The sequence below is a fragment of the Gavia stellata genome, chromosome 7 (genome assembly GCF_030936135.1).
Source record: "Gavia stellata isolate bGavSte3 chromosome 7, bGavSte3.hap2, whole genome shotgun sequence".
In the NCBI taxonomy this organism is placed as follows: Eukaryota; Metazoa; Chordata; class Aves; order Gaviiformes; family Gaviidae; genus Gavia; species Gavia stellata.
Genome location: NC_082600.1, coordinates 5343079 through 5366835, shown reverse-complemented (window position 1 = coordinate 5366835; position 23757 = coordinate 5343079). Strand labels below are relative to the sequence as shown.

Below are 23757 nucleotides of genomic sequence, written 5' to 3'. Positions count from 1 at the left end.
ATCAAGGACTATTTGACAGTTCACATTTTCGTAAGAAAAAGTGATAGCTTTCTTATAACTTCAGTTATCCTCCAAATACAAGCAGCTGTAATATCATTTTTGTGATTCCACAGACAAGAAGTTCCAGGATGTTTGTTACTTACAGTTTTTTCCAACACCCAAGCATGAAAAGAATCTTCTTGGGTTCATTCAGTATCATTTAGCACAGAGGAAGAGAGAGAATTTGCATCCATTTTGTGATTAGAGGTGATCTCACAGGCAGTGTACTGAATAGAAAGTGAAGCGCTCAACTACTGTATCCTGACCTGCAACATCTGTGTCAAGTCCTATCAAGTTTAACATCCTTTTCAGTTTCCCAGTGAAAAGGCTGCCTTACAAATGCACAGCTCCCCATTCAATCTGCTTAAGAATCCCAAATGTTTGCCTCTGAAACAGAAAATAAAGAATTGGGTTTCATTCTTTGTAGCACTTGCAAGCATCACTGCCTCTCTCAACACAGCAGCTTCCTTAATATCACCGGTGCTGCATTAGCATTGACTGCTACACCGGCACAAGCAGTTAAAGGCAAAATAATCTACCACACAGCCTGCTCCAAGCAGATTTAGAGCAGGTAAGTAAAGAGAAAAACCAAAGAGTTACCTTTCCGCCTTCTAGCGCCCAGCAAGATCTAGAGGGTGAAAGTTTCCAGATGGAGGTTATTTTAGAGGGCTGCTGCGCAACCACCTAGTTGGACCAGATGTACCAACCTAGCTGAGAATCATTCTGTGGTTATGTTTAGCATGTAGTATTCAGCGTGAGTTATTGCCAGAGGTTCCTGCTTTTAACTCTTACTCTCCAAACAATATAAAACAAGAAAAGAATGCGCATTCTAGGAGGTTGATGTAGAAATAAAACCAGGGAGCCATAAAGAACACAGAAGGCTGGAAGAAAAACTGCACAGCACTAGAAGTCTGGAGAGCACCATGAAGCAATACACACCTAGAACAGCCAGCAAGGAAGCTAAGCAGTACCTTTTCTTTGGTACCAAGTATGTTATGTGCCCTAAAAAACATACAGGATAAATTCTACTTCATACCCAGTTATAAAGAACTACCTGAAACCTACCAGATCAGTGTGCATACCATAAGTACATATGCATCACAGCACAGCTGAAGCTGTAGGATTTTTTTAAAAAAAGTCTTAATAAACCAAGAATTAACAGTGCAGCAATGCAGAGAACTAGACTTCAATATATCTTCCTCAGACTTAAAACACCCTGACAACTTGCTAATTCACAGCCACCTTGGGTGTTTGCTTTTATCATAATCTATAACAAAGTTAATCAGTCACCTCTAGCCAGGAAAAGCTTTTGCAAGGCTGTTAAATGTTTACTGCTGATCAGCAAAACTAATTCTGATCTATATAGCTTTATGACAGCAAAATATTTCAGTTTTACACTTTTTCTTCCCTTAAGAGCACTTCCCAAATTGTTACCTCAAATAAACATTGAACCTTTACTGGTCTCAGAACACCATCACAAATATTTAAGAGTTAGAGGTATCTGCATGCACTTACTGAGAGTGAATCAAAGTCACAGAAGTGATGTATCCCTAAAGTTTTTCGTTTCTAGATGCTCAGAGATTCTGATCTCTAGAAGAATCTCACTACGCAACTTCTTGCAGCGACTGCTTGAACAAGAGATTTTGCCCTACTGTTGTCTCCAGATGGGAAGGCACGTCCTTCTCAGTGATGCAGCAAGACACATGTTTTATGCAAGTTAACTATGCAAGACTGCACACAGATGCAACCACTGAAACCCTAAAGTCACACTGAAGGCTCTATAGAGGTCAAGTTTCTTGGAGGACCAAAATTTTCACTGAGTTTATTTGCAGCGCTAATGCAGCCTGCCTACTTCTGGCTACATACTCCACGAACTGAAGTTTCATAAAATTTGCATTTATACATTCCACCAGATATTAAGTAATGCGCACAAGTGGCACAATGGTTTGTAGAACAGAAAACAAGTTTAAAACCACATATAGCTCTCCCTCAAATTTTTTCCTTTTGAAATCCAGCACATTCTTAGCCAAAACCCACAAAGACAGTCAGCATACTATTACTATTTTTGTTCACCAGCTTTCAGAAACAAGCCACCCCATATGCTTCTCTTTCTATATCTAGATTTCTTTGATTTTAAAGGCAAGGAAGCCCTATGAGGCAAACCGGACCAAGAAAACAGAGGATCTGTTTAAAGCAATGTTTCCCAAATTCCAAACAGCATTACAGGACTTAGAAGCAGCATTTGCAAGCCAAATGGAAATTCAGCTGTAGAAATAAAGCTCCTGAGCCCAAGACTGAAATTGGAAGTGGATTCCCCAGCAAAGCATGTTTGAAAAGATTTCTGTGTCTCTGAACTAGCTCAAGTAATCGATTACAGCTGGCTGGCTCAAGAGATTCCCTTTTGCCCTCAAGTTTTTATACCTGATACCACTCTCCATAAGGGCACCTTCGCCATGATACGCTGTTTTCAGCTGAATAGGGGAGTAATACGATGCTAAGAAATTTTGCATCCTGCTCCCCTGCCAGTGCATGAGGATGCACAAGCACATACATAATCTATTTTTTATGTGGGTTTTGCAGATACCCAAATTCTTACCTCTTCTCCCTCACCCAGCTAAAGATACTGCATATGCATTTTAGAAAATAAAGAGTACATTCCCTTGCTACTGTGTCAATACTTTGGCATTATACCCCTAAGAATATCTGTAAAGGTCTCCCACAACTGTTTTACTTTCCTCCCACAGCCCTATCAAAAGCAGAGGAAAGAGCTATAGCATTTGCTTCTATTATGTAGAAATCTCTCAGGCAAGAGATGCCATCACTCTACCACCTTGGAGGGTAGCAGAAGATAAGAATGACGTACAGAAACACTCACACCCCATCAGTCTGTTTCAATATCTTTGTCTGTAAAACTCAGAAGTAAATCTGGACAAATCCCAAACAAACTTCTCCTTTCAGAGTTTTGGCTAAGGACAAAAATCCTCAACTAGGCTATTTTACAACCGCTTGGAAAGAGAAACTTTTCACATCCAGAAAATTATTTGAGTAACACATAATACTAGTCTTAGTTCAGAACTGAGCTCATACATGAAAGGCAAAAAGTATGAGGCTGCTAAACTACATGGGACATTATTGCAATTCCCAAAACAACGTTTCAGGTTGTTTTCAAAATGCCTCCAAAAAGCTGGTTTTCCAAGAAAAACAGACACTCGGAGTTATTCTTCAGGAACATCTTTTTCCACTGAAAAAGCAGAGATGAACTGATCCAAAGCAAAAGTACGTATTAACACAAGACCTGTGTTCTATACTGAGTGCTTCATGAAGCACACTTATTTAAGGCTTTTCTAGCAGCCCAAAAACAACCAGAAAATTTTTCATCCCAAGGCACTGTGTTGACTTGTACATACAACATAATGAACACTTACTATACTGATGTTTTCTTCACAAACACCTGTGACACCTTACGGTGTGGCCCGGGCTGCCACTAGGGATTACACCACTCTTCTACATCCAAACCTCCTCCCCATGGTTAGTTGCAGCGCCAGAACATTTGTGTCCATTCCCATTCACTCAAAGTTGGCATCCCACCATTACTGCAGGCAGCAGAGGTGAAGCAATCATAGTGACAAAGAGAACAATCAAAAAACCAAGGAGTTTCATAAGCCAGAGAACCAGCAAAGCTGATTTCCTCTGGGTACATGTCTTGCAGTTGGATTCCTTCTTTGTCTACTAAGGTGACAGCTCCAATTGAAGCTTCTCCTCAGAGGTGAGAATCATAGGCACATGGATTCCCTGATGTCTAACGAGGCAGAGGTGTGGGGGGCTCATTCATCTCACAGACTCTCCTCAATAGAGCTCAAACAGCATTGGGAGGCTTTGGAATAAAATCAGTTCAATGACATACTTCATTTCCAGTTACAGACTACAACCTCACCTGTCACTACACGTTTCTGTAAATCACGGTGTATTCATCAGAGGCAGATGCAAAGTGACTGGAATAGGGAGCTAATAGTGCCAGCAGAGTCGAGGATGCGGTGTCCTCCCACAAAAAGAATGCCTAGGCAGCCGGGAGCAGTAACTACCTCAGACATCTGACTTCACTCCAGCTATTTGGGTCACCACCCCAAAACTGACTATCTTGTTCTGTCCCTACCCAACATCTGCCCTTCACAGTCTGAAAGAGGCATCAGATCCTTAAACAGTTTATCCAACACCACTTAAATACAAGCAGTTCTAGAGTCTATGAGCAGTTACCATGACCAGTTTGAAACAGGCACTTGTTCAGAACTTCTCTAGATTTTAACTAGGCTTACTTTATGCCAAGACAAACTGCACATCTGAACAGTCATTATCTGGACTTTTTTTTCTTCTAAAGCAAAGAAAGATAAAAAAACCCAGACAATTGGAAGTTAAAACATCCTGTCAAATACTGCCTGCTATACCACTTACATTTTTAATTTTGACAACAGCTGTCACACTCTGCATAGATCTGTACCTCAAATAGAACTCCTCTTTCTCCAAAAAATGGGCAACAGCATATGTAAAACCTAGGAGTGGAAGAAGGAAGAAAATGAAAAGTTTATCCCTAACCAGACCACTCTTTAGACTTAGTCATGAATATAGGTGGGAAGTTGCCTTCATTTAAGTAAACAAGACTGCTTACTATCACTTACATAGGCTTCACTTAGCTCATGCACAAGTAAGAATGGTGGCGGGGAGTGGAGAAGGTCACTTTGCACATCTGGTTTTAAATGAATGAGTTGTTTCTACAAATGAATATGCTTATTTTCTGGACATTAAAGAGCATCATACATGCTTATCTACTAATATTTCTTTTAGTTTAACTCAACTAAGTGTTTTGCTCCCTTGACCTACGCATGACAAACCGATCTTTAATGCATTTCTCTAACTCTACATAGCACAAAGCATCACACTTTTACTATCTGACATATTCATAACAAATTTCATCAGTTCATAAAACTGAGACAGCTGTTTTTTCTCAGCTGCCATCTCTGCCCAAAACTTACAAATCAGCCCCATACTCTTTCTGGCTTGGGTCTGAATAGAGTCTGCAACTGGAATCTAGCCAACTCCAAATCCAGTTCCTTCCTTCCTGCCTGCACTGGCTACAAAATGCCCAGAGGAGAAAGAGCAAATCACTTTTGCCACAGAAAGATCTGCTTACCCTTTAACAAAGTATTATTTTACAACTGTTCTCTCTATGCTGAGAGATTTCCACTAAGTAAAGTCTTAATATAAACCAGTCTCCTCCAAGGAGTTTAAGGTGCAAACTAGCAATATATGGTCAGAGGCCAATTCCTGAATTGAATTTAAAGTCACACTGCACATAATAAACTAGGAGGGTATGCTGGGCTTGACTTAGACCCTGCTAATCACTTAAACCCTAGCTTTGCTTACAGAGGTAACTGTACTTTATATTTTGTAGTCTTCCTGCATCCTTACATGGAAAGGTATTTGCTATATTACACCAGCCTCTGCATGCTGGAAACTCAAAACTTGCAATAAAACTAGATACATAGCACTCAAGTATTGCAGCTGGCAGCATGATTGTGCAACCAAAGAGATAAGGCAGGGCTGAGCCAGCAACATAACAGCAGTATTTTGTGCTCAAACATTGAAAGTAAGGCACAAAACAAAAGTCAAAAGTTAAGGCTCTTTTGCTCTGACAGCAAGCAGACTGTGAAAATACTGAAAAAAGGGCTTATTCATCTCTCAAAGGCAAAAGAAGGAACATAAGCAGAGCTTTCCCAAAAGCTCTAAATAAGTCTTTAAACAGGTTAAGAAATGCTTTTGGAATTGTGGATAAAAATGCAGCGCACATCCCTAAAAACAAACGAGTAGCTTGCAATCTCTACCCTGGCAGCTTCAGCAAGACATCTTACCTAAGAAAAAAAAAATATCTCACCACAGTCAGTAAGACTAAAGCACTGCAGCTTCCACAGACGCTGCCCATGGAGGCATGTCTCTAACCTCTAGGAATGCCAGTACTGTCCCAAGAGCAGCTGGCTTGCCAGAGGCGTTTAAAGGAGTCTCTTGTGTTTTAGACTTTTCGTTAGTCCAGTGAAGACCAGCTAAAGACAACAGAGGAGTAAAAAACCATTCAAGACTCATACGCTTGCCTATTGCCAAACTTCCTTCTCCAGACTTAGCTCTGATGGAAGAAGTTACTCAGCTGCTCATGTCAACCAAAGCTTGCCTCCTCAAAGATCTGCCCTAAGACCAATTTGTTCCATTTGCCTAATTTTCTGGTAGTTTTTTTGGCAAAAACCACTGAGGTACTCACAGCCCATGTAATGAAATCTTCTGGCAGCATCAGATTAGGGAACACTCTTATGAAGAAATCCTCTGTCTCCACAGCCGCTCTGCCAACCAGAGAGGGTACAGACCCGCAGCAAGGCGCTGTAAGCTCTCCCATCACACACACGGTTCTGGAATAGGACTTCTGCCCACAGCCTGTGACAAAAGGCCGCACACTAAACTTATGAATTCAAAACTCACTCCCTGATGCACCAGGAAACCGTTCCAGCATATTTTAAGATCCAGAAATTCAAAGTAGGTCTTGTACGTCTGTTAGCAGAAAGGTTAGGACCACAAAATAATGAATCCTACCTAGTCCGAAAGATTCCTTTCCGGTGCCAAAATGATTTTTGAACCCAAGTTTTGAGTTTCACAGCTGCTTGTCTCAGATGTCAAGCATGGACACTAGCAGGAAGGCAAGTTGGAAGTACAGCAACATTTTGGTTTATTAGTCAATGTTCCATAAAAACCACGGTCATCTGTGAGCTACAGAACTCTGTCACACGATGTGCAGGGAAGCAGGAACCATACAGCTCTTGGTATCTTTCAACAGCTCTGTCTTTCCTATGAAAGGAGGACATACACACACTACTCCTGTTTCAAAGGCTATGACTCTACCATTACTAAATCAGACACCAACAATCAAAATAAAGTCATGCTGTTGCATATGAAGAAATACAGCTGTGCTTATATCAAAGTTCCAGCCCATTAACTTCTGTGTCTAGACTAAACAGTTCTTTCACTCTTCCTTAAGGCACATGCTAGAGAGTTTGCACATTTGGTCTCCAGTTTATTTGTAATATGCAAGAGGAGATTTAAGCTTTTATATGCTTCAATTTGTTTAGTTTCCTTTCATACAGTGACTAATTGTCTTCACAGTCAGTACCACTTTGACTTCATCCATGACATTCACATGCCTTAAGAGTATACACCACCAAGTTTGAAGCCTACCTGTTTGTTTAGGCATTACTAAAGCCATCCAGTTTGAAGAATAAAATTATTTTGTGACAGTTTATGAACTTACTGGATTCTAAAACAAAGATAGCATACATATTTGGGGATGAAGAGTAGTTTGAAAGCCTACTAAACATACTACAGTTGAGTATGAAGATCGCCTTCCAAAAGTGCGTATCAGTTAGAGAGAAAGATTATGCCAACACTTCTTTGTCCTCAATTCCTTGAATGTAAAGAAGAAAAAGGAGAATTTTGCAACAACGGAGATCAGTTAACATTACAATACTCAAGGAGAAGACCATAATGCTTCTTGGCCTTCTCCTTTTTAACTTACTATGTGCCAGCTATCTCTAACTTTTCTTGCCTCTCCCCATTCCTTTGGGGAGGCAGCGCAGTAAACTGACATTAAGTTAGTATTTGTCTCACTGTGCAATTGGCTGTTTTCATCTCTGTTTAATACAATTAGTTGCTACACAGTAATGTAGCTATATCATAGTTAATATAAGCAATAAATATGACAGCTGAACATTAGGTCTTTATTGCCAAACACTTCATAAGGGCATGTGTGGCCTTCGCACCATTCACTAGCACAGGAAGCCTTCTGCTACATTAGATTAGGAACAGTCCCACACCTAGTTCATGCTCCTTGAAGCATGCCAGTTCTATCTGCAGTGAGGTCAGGATACGCAGTGTGCCTAAGTCCAGTATTAAAGATGATATTGTTAAATGAGGGAAAAGAAACACTTAAAGTAAACCACTTCCAGAAGCACAAAACAGGGCTTGCTTACTTTCCCTCCCTACAGGAGAAACAAATTGCTATTGATAGAAGCATGCCTAATAGGTCCTTCAGCTATCAGCACCTTCCTATCATCTTAATCAAATTGACCTCATCTCAAAACCACTTTACTTTTAATACAACAAACTCTTCAGCACTGTAGATGTTGTCCGTATCCACTTTCACAACTGCTGTTTGTAATATCTTTTGTCTGTATGACATTTCTGTTGTGAAACAGAGGAAAGCTTTTAGCTGAATCATTCTTTTTTCACCATGAGCTGATAACCACTGCTACTATGAAGCTGCATGCACACTTCTGACTGACCTGACAGGACTTCATATTCTAGCCTTGGAAGAACTGAACAAGACGCCAGTGCAAAACAGTGATACCTGCATATACTATTCAGAAGCCCCCTATAATTAGGAACAGAAGTGATACTAATCAGAACAAGTAAAAGCTACACCTAGACAATGCAAATCCAGTGACACCTTGTTCACATACCATTCATACCCCAATCATATTAAAAAGCCATGTCCTCCTGCCACACAGCCCCTCTGTAACAACTTTTCAAAGACCGAACGTTTATGTTACAACTGTTGAAGCTTCGCTGTGCACAGATTTCCTACAAGGACTGTCTTCTCCTGTCTTAAGCTCTATTAACTCTAGCCAACAAGAGCTGTTTGTGGGAAGGGCAGTAGAAAGATGTTTATTTTGAAAAGTCAGTCAAGCCCAAATACAGATTACTCTTAGTGCTGAACTCCCAGACCACGATGCCTACTCAGACGTTAAGAAAACCCCACAAACAGCTTACTGCCTGCTGCCCTTCCCCTTCTCCAGTCTTTGGTTTTAAATCACAGAGCCAGAAGCGCACCCATTATACAGTCATCAACAGTACAGAGAGACCCAGCGAGAGAATACTTGCACAGAAGGTTATACTACAAGGCTAAATGTAGGAGTCATCACAGAAGCGACACAACTGGTCATCCAGAGAGGATGCACAATGATGTACCACAGCTGAAGAGCTAGGACAGCACTGCTCCAGCTATTCCCCTGCCCTCAAAGCACACTAATCTGCTGCTTTGGAAGCCCCTACTGCTCTTGACTGTACTATCTGCTCAATATGAGGACCAAGACCTATTCTAGGCCACCGAGTAACAGGATTAAAACAGTCTAATCCCAGATGTTACTTACAGTTTGCCAGAGAAGTTACGAATTGGTCCCCCAAAGTATGTGAATGACGTTATGATCTCAAGACCCAGTACTAACCTGCATAAAAGCTACACTAGCAGACGTCTAAAAAATACGAGGCAAAGGGAGCCATACAATTCTGAACTGCATCTTGTCAAGGGGAAAACAAGTCATCTAAAAGAAAAGCGGGACTCCTGCAATACAGTATTAGCATATGCAGGTGATGAAAGTGAAAAATCATAGAACAGTTTGGGTTGGAAGGGACCTTAAAGATCATCTAGTTCCAAGCCCCTGCCATGGACAGGAACACAAACCCGGGACCTGACACAAAAATGCAAGGACACCATTTAGTGATGTATTTATAAAACAAACAAGATGAGAAGCTTTGCCTTACAAGTCTATGGAAGTGGGCATGCTCTCTACGCCAGCATCCCCATTCCTGTCCCTCAAGGTTTAAGCTTGTGACAAGTCACATGCAAGCTTTTCAGAGGTGACCTTGGGAGAGAGTGAGAATAAACATAAGGATATTTGTTGATAAAAGGAAAAGCATCCTCAACACAAATGAGATTTAGGGCATCAGACAGTACAAGCGGAACAGGATTTGACAGCACAAAGTATACCTGGAAACCAATTAGAGTTTCTGCTTCAAGCTGGGAGCTCAGACCGAATCCTCCTCTACTGAGAACAGATTTTTCCTAATAACTCAGGAACTTTTTTGTTATCCAGTTCAAACTAAATAATGTCCGTTTTGCTGACCACAGGACAAATAAGCCACAAGTATGATAGTGCGGAATAACCAAACACAACTCTAGATGACATCATGAGAAGCATTTCTACTAAACATGAAGTAAGACTGCAACTGTACAACATGCTAGAGGAGTCTCCTTTGGAAGGTTTCATACCCATACTAGTCAGAGATACTCAAGACAAATTCAGAACCAAAGCATGTGCAGACAACACCAACCAGAAGAACGACACAAGCCAACGGCTGGTTCAGCCTACCTAAACAGCTGTTGCCTACAGGCACGTCTATAGTATTTTGCAAACAGTTGTAAAACTTCTCTGCTGGCACTCTGAACTAATAAACCCTACCTTCAGCAAGGCATGTTGGCTCAGACTCAGTGCCATACTATGCTCACACAGCTTCTCATTAGTTTGGAGTACCGAAAAAGAAGGTTGCATCTTCTCAAAGTATCAACTTGATCAGTGCTATCACTACTGAGTAATAAGGACGAAGGAAGTTAGAGAGCAGCATTAACTCCATAATAAATGAGTACAAAACAGCCATTATTTAGTTTGAACTGGATAATAAAAAAGTTCCTGAGATCTTAGGAAAAATCTCTTCTCAAGCAACCTTGTAATCACAGTTGAAAAACAGCCTGCTGTTAAGACGGAGCATGAAATAGCTTAAGCAAGATGCTGCTTTCAGCAACAAAAACCAAACCTTAATAGCCTAGGAAGTAATTTCAAGGTTTATATGCATATTTTAAAGTAGAACCAAGTGGACTTGCACGGTATCTACTCATTTATAAATTTCAGCTGAAAATGTAAAACTCTGTATCCCTGATTCTGCCAAGACAGGAAAGGAGCAGCTATTTGGTTCTACATGAGAAGTGCATCAGTCAAAGGCAACAGTCTTACATTTCTCAGACTTGTTTACTCACAGTAAACAGTCTGTTTTCCGTATTTTAAGAAAAAAATTAAGCCTTCCACCTCTACATGTGTGACCTACTGCCTGTACGTGCCAAGGGGATTACAGTTTAACTTCCAGAATGCACTCAGTTTCCTGACAAGCACTAGACATGCAGACGTTCAAAGCTCTGATTTGCTTCAACAAATACAGATTTTAGCTTCTAGAGTTTCAAGTTTCTGCTCTCTGATTTCACATCGGTATTGAGATGCTGTGAATAAAGCCTACATCTGGATACAAATCCATACTCTGAGAAAGTCAAAAGTAATCCAAGGAATAGGATAGTTGCAGAGAACCAACTCAAATATGTTTTCTTTCTTAGCTTAAATGAAGCAAAACCTTTGCTCTGTCCAGCCATACACAAGCTTTCATTGAAAAATCCACGAATCTCTCCTCAAATATAATCCTTTCCACTATTTTTTTTCTACATTGCAGTTAATGTTCTATTCAGACAATACTTCTGGTGTTTGATTAATCTACTTGCAAGCTCTGAACTGGCACTGATCATATATTCTCAATATGCAGCATATAAGATCCATCATAAACTAAGAACAAGACATAAAAGTCTCCATGAAGCCACTGTCAATATAAAATAAAAATCAGTTTCTCCAGAACAGCAGCCTTCCAGCTATGACTGTTGAAGCGAATGATTCTCAGAGAGAATCATGACCTTGAATGTATTTAACGGGTGGCTACCGTTATTTGCTATAGACACTCCTTTAAATGAAGCCTAAAGTACATTTTTAAATAAGGCTCAAAAGCGGAACCCGAGTCATCTGAGCAGTTTCACCAATAAGTCTATACCATATAGTGCAGAAAATTACAGAATCATTAAACGAAACTTCAGCTTGATATCAAACAGCACATTCATAAGTGCAACATAAGTCCCCAGTTTAATGCCATAGCCAGGATGACCCTCCCTCTGCCTTCGGTCCATAAACAGAAACAAACAGCTATCAAGGACAAGCAGAGATACCACATTGCGGCTGCATTTGTCAACAGTAATGGCAAACTGCATCAGCTTCTTCCTGAACTGCACAGCAAGAGATTAATGAAAGAGTTCCGTGAAAAGCCAAACAGGGAAGTTAAAAACTGGAAGTGTGCTTAAAAGTAGGAAACACTTCAGGAAACCACTACCTTGACGAGCTAGATTAAGGAGCAACTTTGATCTGTCAGAGAAAGCCTGTATAAGAAATAGGAGTCTAAAAATGGAGGTCCCTTTAGATTTGCACAAAAAGACATGTTTCAAATCTAAATTTGCTCCAAGTATAAAGTGGTCCAGCAATCAGAACAACTTCCCAAAAGCTACCATAGAATTTATCACTGTAATCACAGATAAGAACTTCATTTTTTCAAAAGGTTAAATTTAAGCAGAACTACTGCCTGTTTATTCGAGGATGTCCAACAATCCACATTAAACAAAGCTCATGTAACAATTCACAGCAGCTCCTTTGGGCACGGCAGCCTCTAAAGTTAACCAAATAATTTATTTTGATGGTTGACTCTGGAAAATTTGTACATAAAATGCTGACAACTACTTCAAAGTGACCAATGTAACAAAGCTGAATGACAGCCCTTAGAGTTTTGTCTAGTTAGATAAAAAAATTAATTAGATACTGCAAAACCTATTAAGTCTGTAAGACAAAGTCTTCCTCAGCTGAGGACACACCAGGCTGCACCTCCTTGCTAATGAGTACATAACACAAGTTTTTGGTTAGTAAGAAATATTACACTTACCTACACACACCTATTAGAAACCCCATCCAAAACTCCTTAGAATTGGCTGCAATACATCACACTGAAAGTATCTAACATCAGGTACAAAATCCTTTCACTGCTAGAGAACTCAGCCATTGACTAAAACTTGCGCTTCTTCGGTATTCCTCCTTCAACTTACATCATTTTAATCAAGTGATTTTTCTGAGAAGCTAAAGCTGCCCATTGATGTCATTAAAGATTGGAAAAGTCTACAAAGTGGCCTAAGTTACATATTGAAATTCATGCAGTCCCAAAGGAAGAGAGATTTAACGGCACCAGGCCACTGACACCCGCCTTCAGCAAAAGCTACTTCACACAGCCAGAGATCAGCACCCAATACACAAGGCAAAGCCACACTGGCCTGAACACTGTTATGCCAGAGTAAATTATTCACAGTGCAATTCAAACTTGGGGGAAAAAAAGGGGTACTGGGAGGAGGGGGACAGCACATACACCTCGAGAGGTTAATTTTGCTTTCCCTAGCACAGTTCTTAACTGGAAGTCACTGTATCGCCAACCAGATACCAGACAAGTCAGATGAAGGCTACTTACAAACAACATACTCATACCCTGAAACAGGTACTCGATACTGTATTTGAGATCTCCTTCAAAACTTCCTCCAGCACTATATAACAAGAAATATATAATAGGCCATTACTTTGATGGGACTTCAAATAAACCTTTTTTTTCCCCCCCAAAAAAAAAATTAGAATATGAATGTTTCTGCTTCGCCAAGAAATCCATAGGCTTTTGTGAACAGATGATGCTATGAGCAGATGTACACAATCAGATTCCACAAGCAGATTCACAATCAGCAGATGATCTCTTCTTTACCAGCCATCTTGACCTGTCTGGCTTGATTTACATAAACTGTTTTTATTCTCTACAACATTGATTATGTAAACCTCGACAAAATCTTAACCAAACATGCACTTCCACATCACTTACAGAAAATACGTAACAGACTACTGGGAGAGGGTTATTAGAAATGTATTTGCTGCAATGACTGACTTCAAATGCCTCAGGCTTTACCCTCTGATCACATTAATGCGCAGACAAGCAATCACAACTATTGCAAGACAATACAGGAACATGTTGCAGTGGGAGAACTATCTACTGCCAAAAGAACACCTTCCCCTTGATTTAAAGGTCAAGTACACAACAACCCTACTTTAATACTGCTAAGAAAGAGTAAGAGCAAAAGATAAAGGGAAAGTTTTGTCATGTTAAGAATAAGACTCTCAGCAGTTTGCCAGGTATGCCAGTTCCTTTGTTCATCATCCTTTTCACCATCTAATTTAAAAGTCTCACAGCTCAAGACAAGTTATTCAACATCACAATCAATGCTTTTTTTTCTTTTTTAAAAAAACCACACAGTGGCTCAAAACAGCATTTTTTTTTTTTTTAAATCTAGCTGTGAGGTCACTATTGATTTCAATCAAGCCGTTGTAGTAAGAGCTGCAATGCTACGTTTCTGCAGTTCACAGGTCTCAGTTTCACTATGGAGAGGAGAGCAGATTTACATTGCCTTATTTAAATGGAACTCCAGATTACAAGATTTTAATACAAAACAGGTATTAAGAATTTTATTTCTTTTTAGAATACTGAGCAGATGCTTAAGCTGTTCCAAGAGTTCCTAGTCACAACTGTTGAGTCACCAAAGAAAAAGAGAAGTATGTTTGTATTATTTATGGCACTACATATAACATTTAAGACATCTTCTGATAGGAAATGCAGAAATCAACTCCTAAAGTGTCAAATGGATGTTAAAACCCCAATCTCCAGTCCAAAAATGGAAAATGTAGTTCCTGAAGTCACGGCATTTCCTGGACTACTTCCATCACATCTATTTCTACATCACATCCACTGACCACGTCCTGTCAGTACGGTGTGACAGCCGGTGCCCTATTGTTTCAGACGCATACTGACCGAGAGATTCAGCTGCCAGTTCGCAGACTTCTTGTTCACGATTCTACTACAAGGACAAGAGGATTTGTTTGCTTTTTTTAGTCCATATAACACCCAGAAGATATAACCTCAGTAGTTCTAGAGAACAGCTGATACTCAAATAAAAAATAACACAGTCATATAAAGTTTATTTTAATTTTATTGGCATGTTTCAACACACAGCAGTGAAGATCAACACCTCTGGCAGAACCGATAAGCTGAGATCAATGCATTTCCGTATTAAAGGAAAAGCACACCAGACTTTGCTAGGTTAAGATCAGAGCCAAAACATTTCATACTTCTGTACTTTCAACTGCTGCTAAAAATAGTAAAGTAACAGAAAGGAAAATGCTTCCAGCTGTGCACAAAAAGCCTCTGCAGCACAACATCAATTTATGCACTCTAATTTAATTAAAGATTCAACATTACACTATGACTTTATTGTTAGAGACAGTGTTGCACAGCTGAGGTTACCCTCCATTTCCACAATTGAAAGAGTAAGAACGTTTCTTTATTAAATTTAGCTTGATATGGATATTTCTCCTGAATCAAGTTACTCAACTTGAATTCAAGTCTTTCAAGTACCAGCTATGCCACGTTCATGGTAATATCTGTATTTTATTCCATGGTAACTGTATCTTGACCTAGTCTCGTGATAAGAAACATTTAGCATCCCTTAAGGAAAAAAGGTACACCACTGGACACATGAATAGCCCATCTTGACTGCTCTTTTTATCTGCTCCCAGAGATTCAAACAGTTATTCTGCAGAGGTGAACACAGTTCTTTGTGAAATGACTTGACCAAAACACAACAAAAAAATCCCCTAAGAAAGCAGAATAAGATTTTCTATGACCTTGCAGCAAATATGTAACTGATTCTGGGGGAGGCTGAATAACGCAGCAAGGCTGTAACTGTCTTGCTTCACGGCTGGCTTGAAACCTTCCTATTGTATTTATCACTAAAAATTATTCCATTAACCGTATGTTTCTACATATTAAATTATCAAAATTAAGCATCTCTTATAAGGTTCACAAGGGCTCTCAGCAAGCACGGCTTAGATGCTTCTCCCTCATTTGCTTCTCCGGTGTTCAGCAGAAAGGCTTCAAGCTTTAACAGCAGGGCAAGAACATAATACCAAGCGGATTACTTTAAGATCCGTATCAAGCTGAGAAAATAAACATTTCCATACGAATCTGAATAGAAGTGCTTCATCCTCCTCCCCCCGCCTCTCCTCCTAATTCCAGAGCCATCTCCCCTGCAATCTGCACGGAGGAGGCCGTCGCTCGGAGCGAGGGGAGAAACCACCAGGGAGAGCTCAGCGAGCGGCTGCGGCGAAGCAGCGCGCCTCCTCAGCACCTGCGAGCGGCGCCGGCGGCAGGAGGGGGCCGGGGTCTCCCCGCGGCCTCGCCCGGCAACTCCGCACCCCCTCAGCCCGCACAAAGTTTCTTTCCAGCCCGCCGCGCACGTCCCCGCGGGTCACGGTGCCCGACAGCCCGCCGCCGGCCCTCCCTTCCCCCCGAGGCAGCCGGAGCCGCGGCGGGAGGAGGGACGGACGAGCAAGCGCTCTCCCGGCGGGGAAAGTTGCCGGCGGCGGGGACGGGCGGCCGCCCCCACGCAGCGGAGCGAGGCGCGAGCGGGTCCCCAACGGCCACCCCGCGAGCTCGGGCGGGGGAAAGGCGGGAAGCGGCGCGCGCCCCCCCCCCCGCCAGCGCCACTTCGACCCCGCCGAGGGTCTCGCGCCTCCGAGCGTCACCTCAGCGCGGGGACGCGGCCGGCGCTGAGGGGAGAGGGCGTCCCCGCCGCTCCCCCCACCCCAGGACGGGCCCCCGCCGCCGCCGTCGCCCCGGCGCTCCCCCCCCGGCGCCCCTCCACAGCGCTCACCCCAGCACCACCAGCTCCCCGTACTTGACGGGCTCCTTGTTAGGCGCGCAGTGCTCCTCCTGGCTGGGGGAAAACATGGGGCCGCCGCGAAGTCACCCGGGGCCGCCGCTACAGTCCCATCCGCCGCGGAGCGCCAGTCCCGAGCGGGCTCCGCGCTGCGCCCCGCTCTGAGGCGCCGGCCGCCCGACAACGGCCACTACACCCGGGGCGGGGGGGGCCGGGGGGCGGAGCGCTGAGGGGGACGTACCAACTCGCCGCGGCAGGGGGCGAGAGGAGCACAGCGGCGCCCTCCCCCCTGCCCGGCCACGCGTGGCCCCGCCCCCCCGCTCCTATTCACCGCCTGCGGAGGGGGCACGCCCGCGGGGGGCGGGGCTCCGCGCGGCTGCGCTCCGCCCCTTTCTTCGCGCCCTCCCTCCCCCCCCCCCACTGCCCGCGAGTGGTACGGCCTCGCTGTGTTATGTAAACATAGAGTAAAGGGGACGGGGCCGCCCTTAAAGGGGCCGCGCTCCGGCGGGCGCAGCGCGAGGGGGGACAGGGGGCGGGGCCGGGCGGCACGCGCCCAGGGGGTGGAGCTCGGGATCACCGAGGGGTCCCCACCGCTATCTGCCCGCCGCGGGGGGGGGGTGCGGGGGGGTTCTAGGTCACCTGACCGCGGGGGGCGGGATGCCCCTGGGTTCCAGGTCACCTAGGAGACTGGATCACTGTGTGGGGTTCTAGATCACCTCCTGTCCCTGGGGGGTGTCTGGATCCCGGGGGGGGACCTTTAGACCCCCACTTGCCTGGAGGCCCGGTTCTAGATCACCTGGGGGTCTGGGTCACCTCCTGTTTGGTCTGTGGGTTCTAGATCACCCCAGCGTTCTGGATCATCTCCAGGTGCTTCAGGCCATCTCCTACGTGAGGGTGGTTCTGGGCCGCCCAGATGGTGGTGGGGTTCTAGATCACCTCCCCGTGGCTCTAGATCACTGTGGCGCTCTGGATTCCCTCCAGGGAGCTCCAAGGTCCCCTCCTGCCCCGGAGGGAGAGGGGTCCAGACCACCACCCACCTCCTACCCCTTCCCCGCGATCTCCCGCACGGCGCTCTCGAGCGACAAGGCCACCGTCGGCTTCTGCGCTTGTGGCCGAGGAATGGCTGCTCGCCCGTCTCTCATCCCCAGACGGGGAAGGAGCTGCAGAGCCCACCTCCCAGCCTCTTCTTTCCCCATCTTCTTCTGAGGCTGCAAAAATGCCCCCCCACACCTTTGTGCTTCGGGAAAAGCTCTACAAAGCCGACGCTTTTCAGCACTCCGACTCATCTCTCCAGGCGCAACCGCTGTCCCCAGCATCCCAGGTCCGCTCCACAGCTGGGCCGGGGCTGCTTTATTCCTTCAAAAAACCCACCTTCAGGAAAAAAGAAGGAAGAAGTCTGAGATGATATCGAGCGACCGCGGTATTTCCAAGTCCATGGCCCCTCCCTGAAAGCCTACCCCCCCGCAGTGCTCAGGCGCAAACACGTTTTCCCTCCGTTTCTGACAAATTTGGGTGAGATAAGTCATTACGTCCACAAATTGGTGGGCAGACAGGCGTCTGGGGGCACGTGCCCAGACACCAAGGCCTTGCGCAATGCAAAACTGGACTAAAAAGGCTGTGGGGTGCAAAAAAACCCCCAAACTTTCTCCAGTGATTTCCAAGGACTTCCCCCCCCAGCCTGCCGCTGCCTCGGAGTCTCCCCCACCATCCCCTTCGCTCGGAGCTTAATTTCCTTTCTCCTCCGTACCCGACGCGAGCGTAAAACCAACAAAAAATTAGCTCGACATCGATCCGCGTCGAGGCTGGAAACTCTCATTAGCCGCTATTTGAGGTCTCCAACCCAGGAGCCCGTTAACCGAGACAAAAGTAATTGCAGCGGCCGCCACGCTGCTCCTGGCCTTCGCCGAAAAGCATCCCCCGGGCCGGCGCTGTCAGACTCAGGATCGAGTCCTGCTCCTCTTGCCGAAAGCTTTCCCTCTGCCTGAAATTGTATTTAGCTATTAATTTTCCCGGTAATGTTATTTTTCTGTCGTTTCTGGTGAAGAGGTGAAATGGAAAAACCCAGCCAATCTCGCAGGGCTGCAAAATGGAGATCTTCCCAGGGGCTGTGTGAAGAAGACAAGATTTTATTAAAGACAGAGAGCTGAATTATTACAGATTTATCTTCTTTATTGCCCTAACAAAATAGAAAAGAAAGCCGGGCTGTAAGTCACTGTCAAAGAAAACAAATACGGCCCCAAAAAACAGTGTGAAAAACAAACCTCCTGGCTGCATCCTCTTCAACTTCTCCCATTTCTCCCCCCGAAAGCAAGACCTTCGCGGCAGCTTGGCTTTCGCACGGCATAAACTAACTTCAACACTCTTCCAAAAAAACCCTCCCGAACAGCTCGGCTCGGCCGGGCTTCCCGTAAGTCAAACCTCCCATTAACGTGGCTGGATTTACAGCATCTTCTGCTGCTCCCCCAGCCCCACGTGGGGATGGAGGGACGAGGAAGGACCCTGAAGATCTCATTTTGCCCCTTTTTCCCACTTTCTCACGCTACGCTTTTTGGAGAACAGGGAAAAGTTGCGCAGAGCCTTGCACATGGGGCTCCTAACTGCAAGGTTCTGCACCCTTTTCCCAAGCCTGCACGGTTTTTTTCAGCATGCAAACCAGCGCATTTGCTGTATTTAAAGACAGAAATGCAAAAAATTATTAGATACAGAAAATGCACTGGTTTGCATGGCTGAAAAAATAAATGCACAGGCCTGGGAAAAAAGAGCCCAGCGGGATTGATGGGGGAATATTTGCACCTGATGCATTCGTAAGAGGCGGATGAGCTGTGCTGGGGTGGGGAGGCACCCTCCCGCCGTGTACCCGTGACGGGAGACAGCGAGATAACCCCTGCCACTTGGGTTCATGCATTTTTTTTTTTTCCTTGGAAACATGCTTCATCTGTACATGCCCAGTCTCTTCATTCTGCATCTCCCCACCGGGTATTTTAGGCTGGCAAGCGAAGAGGGAGGCTCAGCCCCAGCCCCACAAACTGTGTTTTAAGGCTCACTGCGGCTTTCTTCCCAAAACCTGAGTTTTCTCATTGCAACTTCCAAGGCCCTTACTGCTCCCAGCACTGGAAACCTGTTTTTAATTTTTTTAATTTTTAAATTTTTGACTAACGAAGCAGAGCCAGGAGCAGGGAGCAGCTTTGCTGTACGTTGCATGGCTCCCTGTCCCGCACAGATCGCAGCCCTGAATCCCAGCACCGCTCTTTCCTCCAGCTCCAAAAATTCCTTTTGCAACTGGTGCAAGCAACGCTTGGCTGGCATTTTTGCCCAAATCCATTGAAATAATTGACAAATGTACCCACAGCTGCATTCCATTATTTTTCAACTCAAAATGCCTTGCAGTCTCGGATTCGGGATGGCTCGGCATGGCTCCTCGGGGAGGTTCGGTTGTTTTCCCCCTGGAAGTGGGAATCGCGGATAACTTGGAGCTCCTTCCCGGCGGCATCGGCGCTGCGAGAGGGAGTTTGCTCCCAGGTTTAGCACGAGCAGCTGCTTGGCTGGAAGGAGGGATATCCAGCCAAGCCAGAAGAGCATTAAAATCAATGTTCAAAAAAAATCCCAAACATGAAGAAATAGTACATGCCCATTTATTTTTAAAATATAATAAAAAGTTATTTTAAATACAGGAAGATTAATAAGGCTCTAATTCAGCAAAGTGCTTACAGATGTGCTGGACTCTGAGTAAGTACTTCAGCGCTTTTATAAATCACGGCTTAGGGACCGGGCTTGAACTATAGAGAAAGTATTGAGAGATGTAAATAGCCCTCGCATCGTGCCTGGGGCTTACACCGCACGTGAAGCTCACGGTACATGGGATCGGCGCATCAATAGGGATAAAGGTTTCCATTCCCAGCCCTATCTTATTGCCATTAATAGAAAGGTTTCCAGGAGCGGGACCAGGTTTATGTTCAGCCATCAGGGTGGATGGTCGGGGTTGGGAAAGTTGATCGCTGGGGTGGCAGCAGCCTGGCTTTGGTGCTCCAGGGTGGGGAATAAACCCCAGGAAAGGAGAAAAACTGGTCAGCTCCAAGATTAGGATCAAGCAGGCATCGCCTGGGTGGGTGCAAACCTCTCGGGCTGGAAAGTCCCCAGCTCGCAGGTGACTGAGGCTCTTGAGAAGCCACCACCAAGTGGAAGCAGCAGAAGAGTGAGCTGTAAATGTTTTAAAATTAGGTTTGATAAATATACTACAGGAAAAATACGATGTGATCGCTCATAATGATGCAGTGAGCTTAGCATGTTTTAGGGACCCTTTCAGTCCTGTGTTTCAGGGGTTCACTACCTAACATAGAATGGGCTAAAATAGATTTGCTTTTTTTTTTACAACATTTGGGAAGCTGTCTGTGTGCTTTGGAACTGCTATTGTCTTCATTTTCCACCATGCCATGTAATGGTCTTGATTCAGAGTAACACCTAAAATTTAGAAAGGGGAATTACATCAAAAAATAAATGGAAGAGCTAAAAGGATAAAATACTTTCAAGTATCATGGCAGCAGCTTGAAGATACGTTACAGGCTCCAGCTTAACATGTAACACTTCTTAATAAAGACCCTAAAGGATTTTTTAAAAGCAGAGAAGTTAAGTAGCAGAGAGAAGAGGCTATTAGGAACAAAAAAGATAGCCATCAAAAAGCTCCGTCTAAATGAGGAAAATTGAATATAGCATAAATGCTGGCAAATATAAAACCACAATAAGGCAAGTGAAAAAGATATTGCAGAGCAGTTTGCCAGAGGCATAAAAACACACGTGAAAACATAGCAGAGACAGAAAGTCTACCAGGGACTCGCTGGGGCCGGCAAGCAGCAGAAGTGTGAAAGAAGTCTTGGGTGAAATAAAACCCTGGTGGGTTGGGTAAATGAGCCCCCCATGTGCCTGCAGTGGGAGTGGGGGGGGCTGGAGACTCCCACAGCAAAACCCTCTTTATCTGGAATGGGTCTGATGAGCTGCTTAAATACAAGTGTCACCAACCGAGATTTTGGAATAAACAGGTAAATTGAGAGAGGAGCAAATGACCGGGGTGAGGTGTCACTGGCTCAAGGCTTCTAAAGAGATTAAAATATAATTGCATGAATAATTAACAGTATTTGTCCACAGCAGATGAGAAATGGCAAACTTGACACCGCTTTCTGAAGAGGCAAGCTTAAGAGCTGTGGCCTCATCGGTCTGACCTGCACTAGGCAAATGAGAAGGAAATACAATAAATTATAGGTAAATGTGGATACATAGGGATGCATTTGGCAGATCTGATACACCGGGGAAAGGGCAACAAGGGGCTTTTGCAGAAGGAAGTCAAAGTTTATAATGCATTCACATTCTTTGAAGCGCTCAACGAATATGATGAAGGTGACTGAATGTGTATCGCTTACCTGGGTTTCGTGAAAGCTTTGCCACCGTAAGAGCAATAAAAGTAGCACGAGATAAAGAAAGGGCTTCATGGATTAGCAGCTGCCTACAAGAGAAAGCAAAGGCTAGAAATAGGTTCTCATTTTCGCTGTGGGGAGAGGCTGTTGCCAGGGTTTTGTGGCGGTGCTGTGGGGCCCTGGCCAGGCAGCTGACTCGCAACGGGAAGGTTTGCTGAGAAGCCAAAAATTTTAAGCTGACTGCAAAGAGTCATAGAAGGACCCAGCAAGAAAATGTCCCAGTAAAGTACATAAGAGAAGATGACCTTAGCCATATCTGTCTAATGACTGGCTCTAATTGAGCTATTATCATTCAAGAAAGACTTCCTGCGGTTTTACAGTCACTATAGGTCCTTCTCTTGAAAGATCAACTCAGAGATCAGCCTAAGTCTAAAAGACAAATACGATGTGCCAAGAAGCTTCTGTACGTCTTTTCCAGTGATACGGGTTATTCTGGGTGGATGGTCTGGATCCCTTTTCCTATGGGGCAGAGCCAGCTCTCTGCCCTGTGCCCCATCTTCCCTGGAGCACCGGCGCCGTGCACTCTCTTCGCAGCTTCTTTCCTGAAGGACTTGTGGTAGCTAAGGGGGAATAAACATTTTGTATGTGTCTGCCAAAATCAGAAGCACTGGCAACTCAAATCTCAGCCTCACCTTTCCTGCCCTCTCCCTGGGAGGTTCTGGGTCCATCTGCAGCTCTAATGCCTGCAGAGGACCTGCAGCCCAGAGCCAAGTCCCCTCTCAAATCACCGCATCCCTCATTGTAGGATGCTCTCTCCTGCCCCCATTGCTCATTTGGGAATGGAGTTTCTCTCTCCAAGATGTTGCCCCTTTTTCCTTTTAAATTTTGTCTCCATTCAAAAGTTAACACTAACCCAGTGGTGGGAGGTAGAGGATGGGGACAGTTTCGCTATAATTTACTTATACCTAATTTAGGGGAAATTCTGCTACTCTGGCCTTCATCCCAGCAGACAAAGCTGGTGAGACTGGTTCCCCAGGCTTGGACCACATTATCCTACTACGGGAACCATCCCTGGCAATGATACTCCCCATCCCCCAGGAGAGCAGCTTCGAGAGCAGATGTTTGGGTCCCCATCCACAAAGAGATATTCAGCCATCCCATAAATCAACCAGAGTTCCCCCATCGAACATAATGAGAACACCCAAATCATTGCAGGATATAAGGTAGGAGAGGAGCTCTGCTTTTCAAGGGCTGAAGCTCTGGCAAAGCTCGGGTGCGCGGTCTCAGCCTGGCTCTGGTTTACTCTGCACCAGCCCGCGTGTGAAAGGCTTGCCAGCTAATTGCACCGATCCCTGCGTGTGCTGAAAGCCTCATCTAGCTGCTGGTATCACACAAGCATTTTTTATTAACCAAAGAATCCGCTTTTCAGGGGATGCTCAAGGAGCGTCGGGATGACGGGAGCTCCGCTATGGCAGCACCGTGAACCTCAGACCCAAAACTTTCCCAATTCGCAGGCACCAAAGTATTTCACCCACCAGCAAAGCGCGAACACCCACAAAGCCACTTAAAATTAAACATCATTTTCACATCTTTCTGCTACAAAGAATGAAATGCATTTTAGAAATTATTGCATATTAGAAATGAAAGATGGTCCCCTGGCTCCCATTCAGCCAGCAGATAATCAGCGAGTTACAGAAACATCCTCCACATCTCCAGCGCGATCCAGCCCGTGCTCTTCCCAAGCAGGATTCAGCTCCGCGGCCAAAAGCACTGAGCTGGCGGGGGCCCATCACC

At 44.6% G+C, this 23757-nt stretch overlaps 1 protein-coding gene across 1 annotated transcript in view; it reads right to left on the bottom strand.

The window, feature by feature from the left end:
* PELI2 (pellino E3 ubiquitin protein ligase family member 2) overlaps positions 1–16629 on the bottom strand; it is a 76392-nt gene extending 59763 nt beyond the window's left edge. Inside the window, exon 1 of the mRNA XM_059819787.1 lies at positions 16553–16629. Coding sequence (XP_059675770.1) covers positions 16553–16629 — 77 coding nt within the window. The remainder of the gene's footprint in view (positions 1–16552) is intronic.
* Between the last annotated feature and the right edge of the window lie 7128 nt (positions 16630–23757).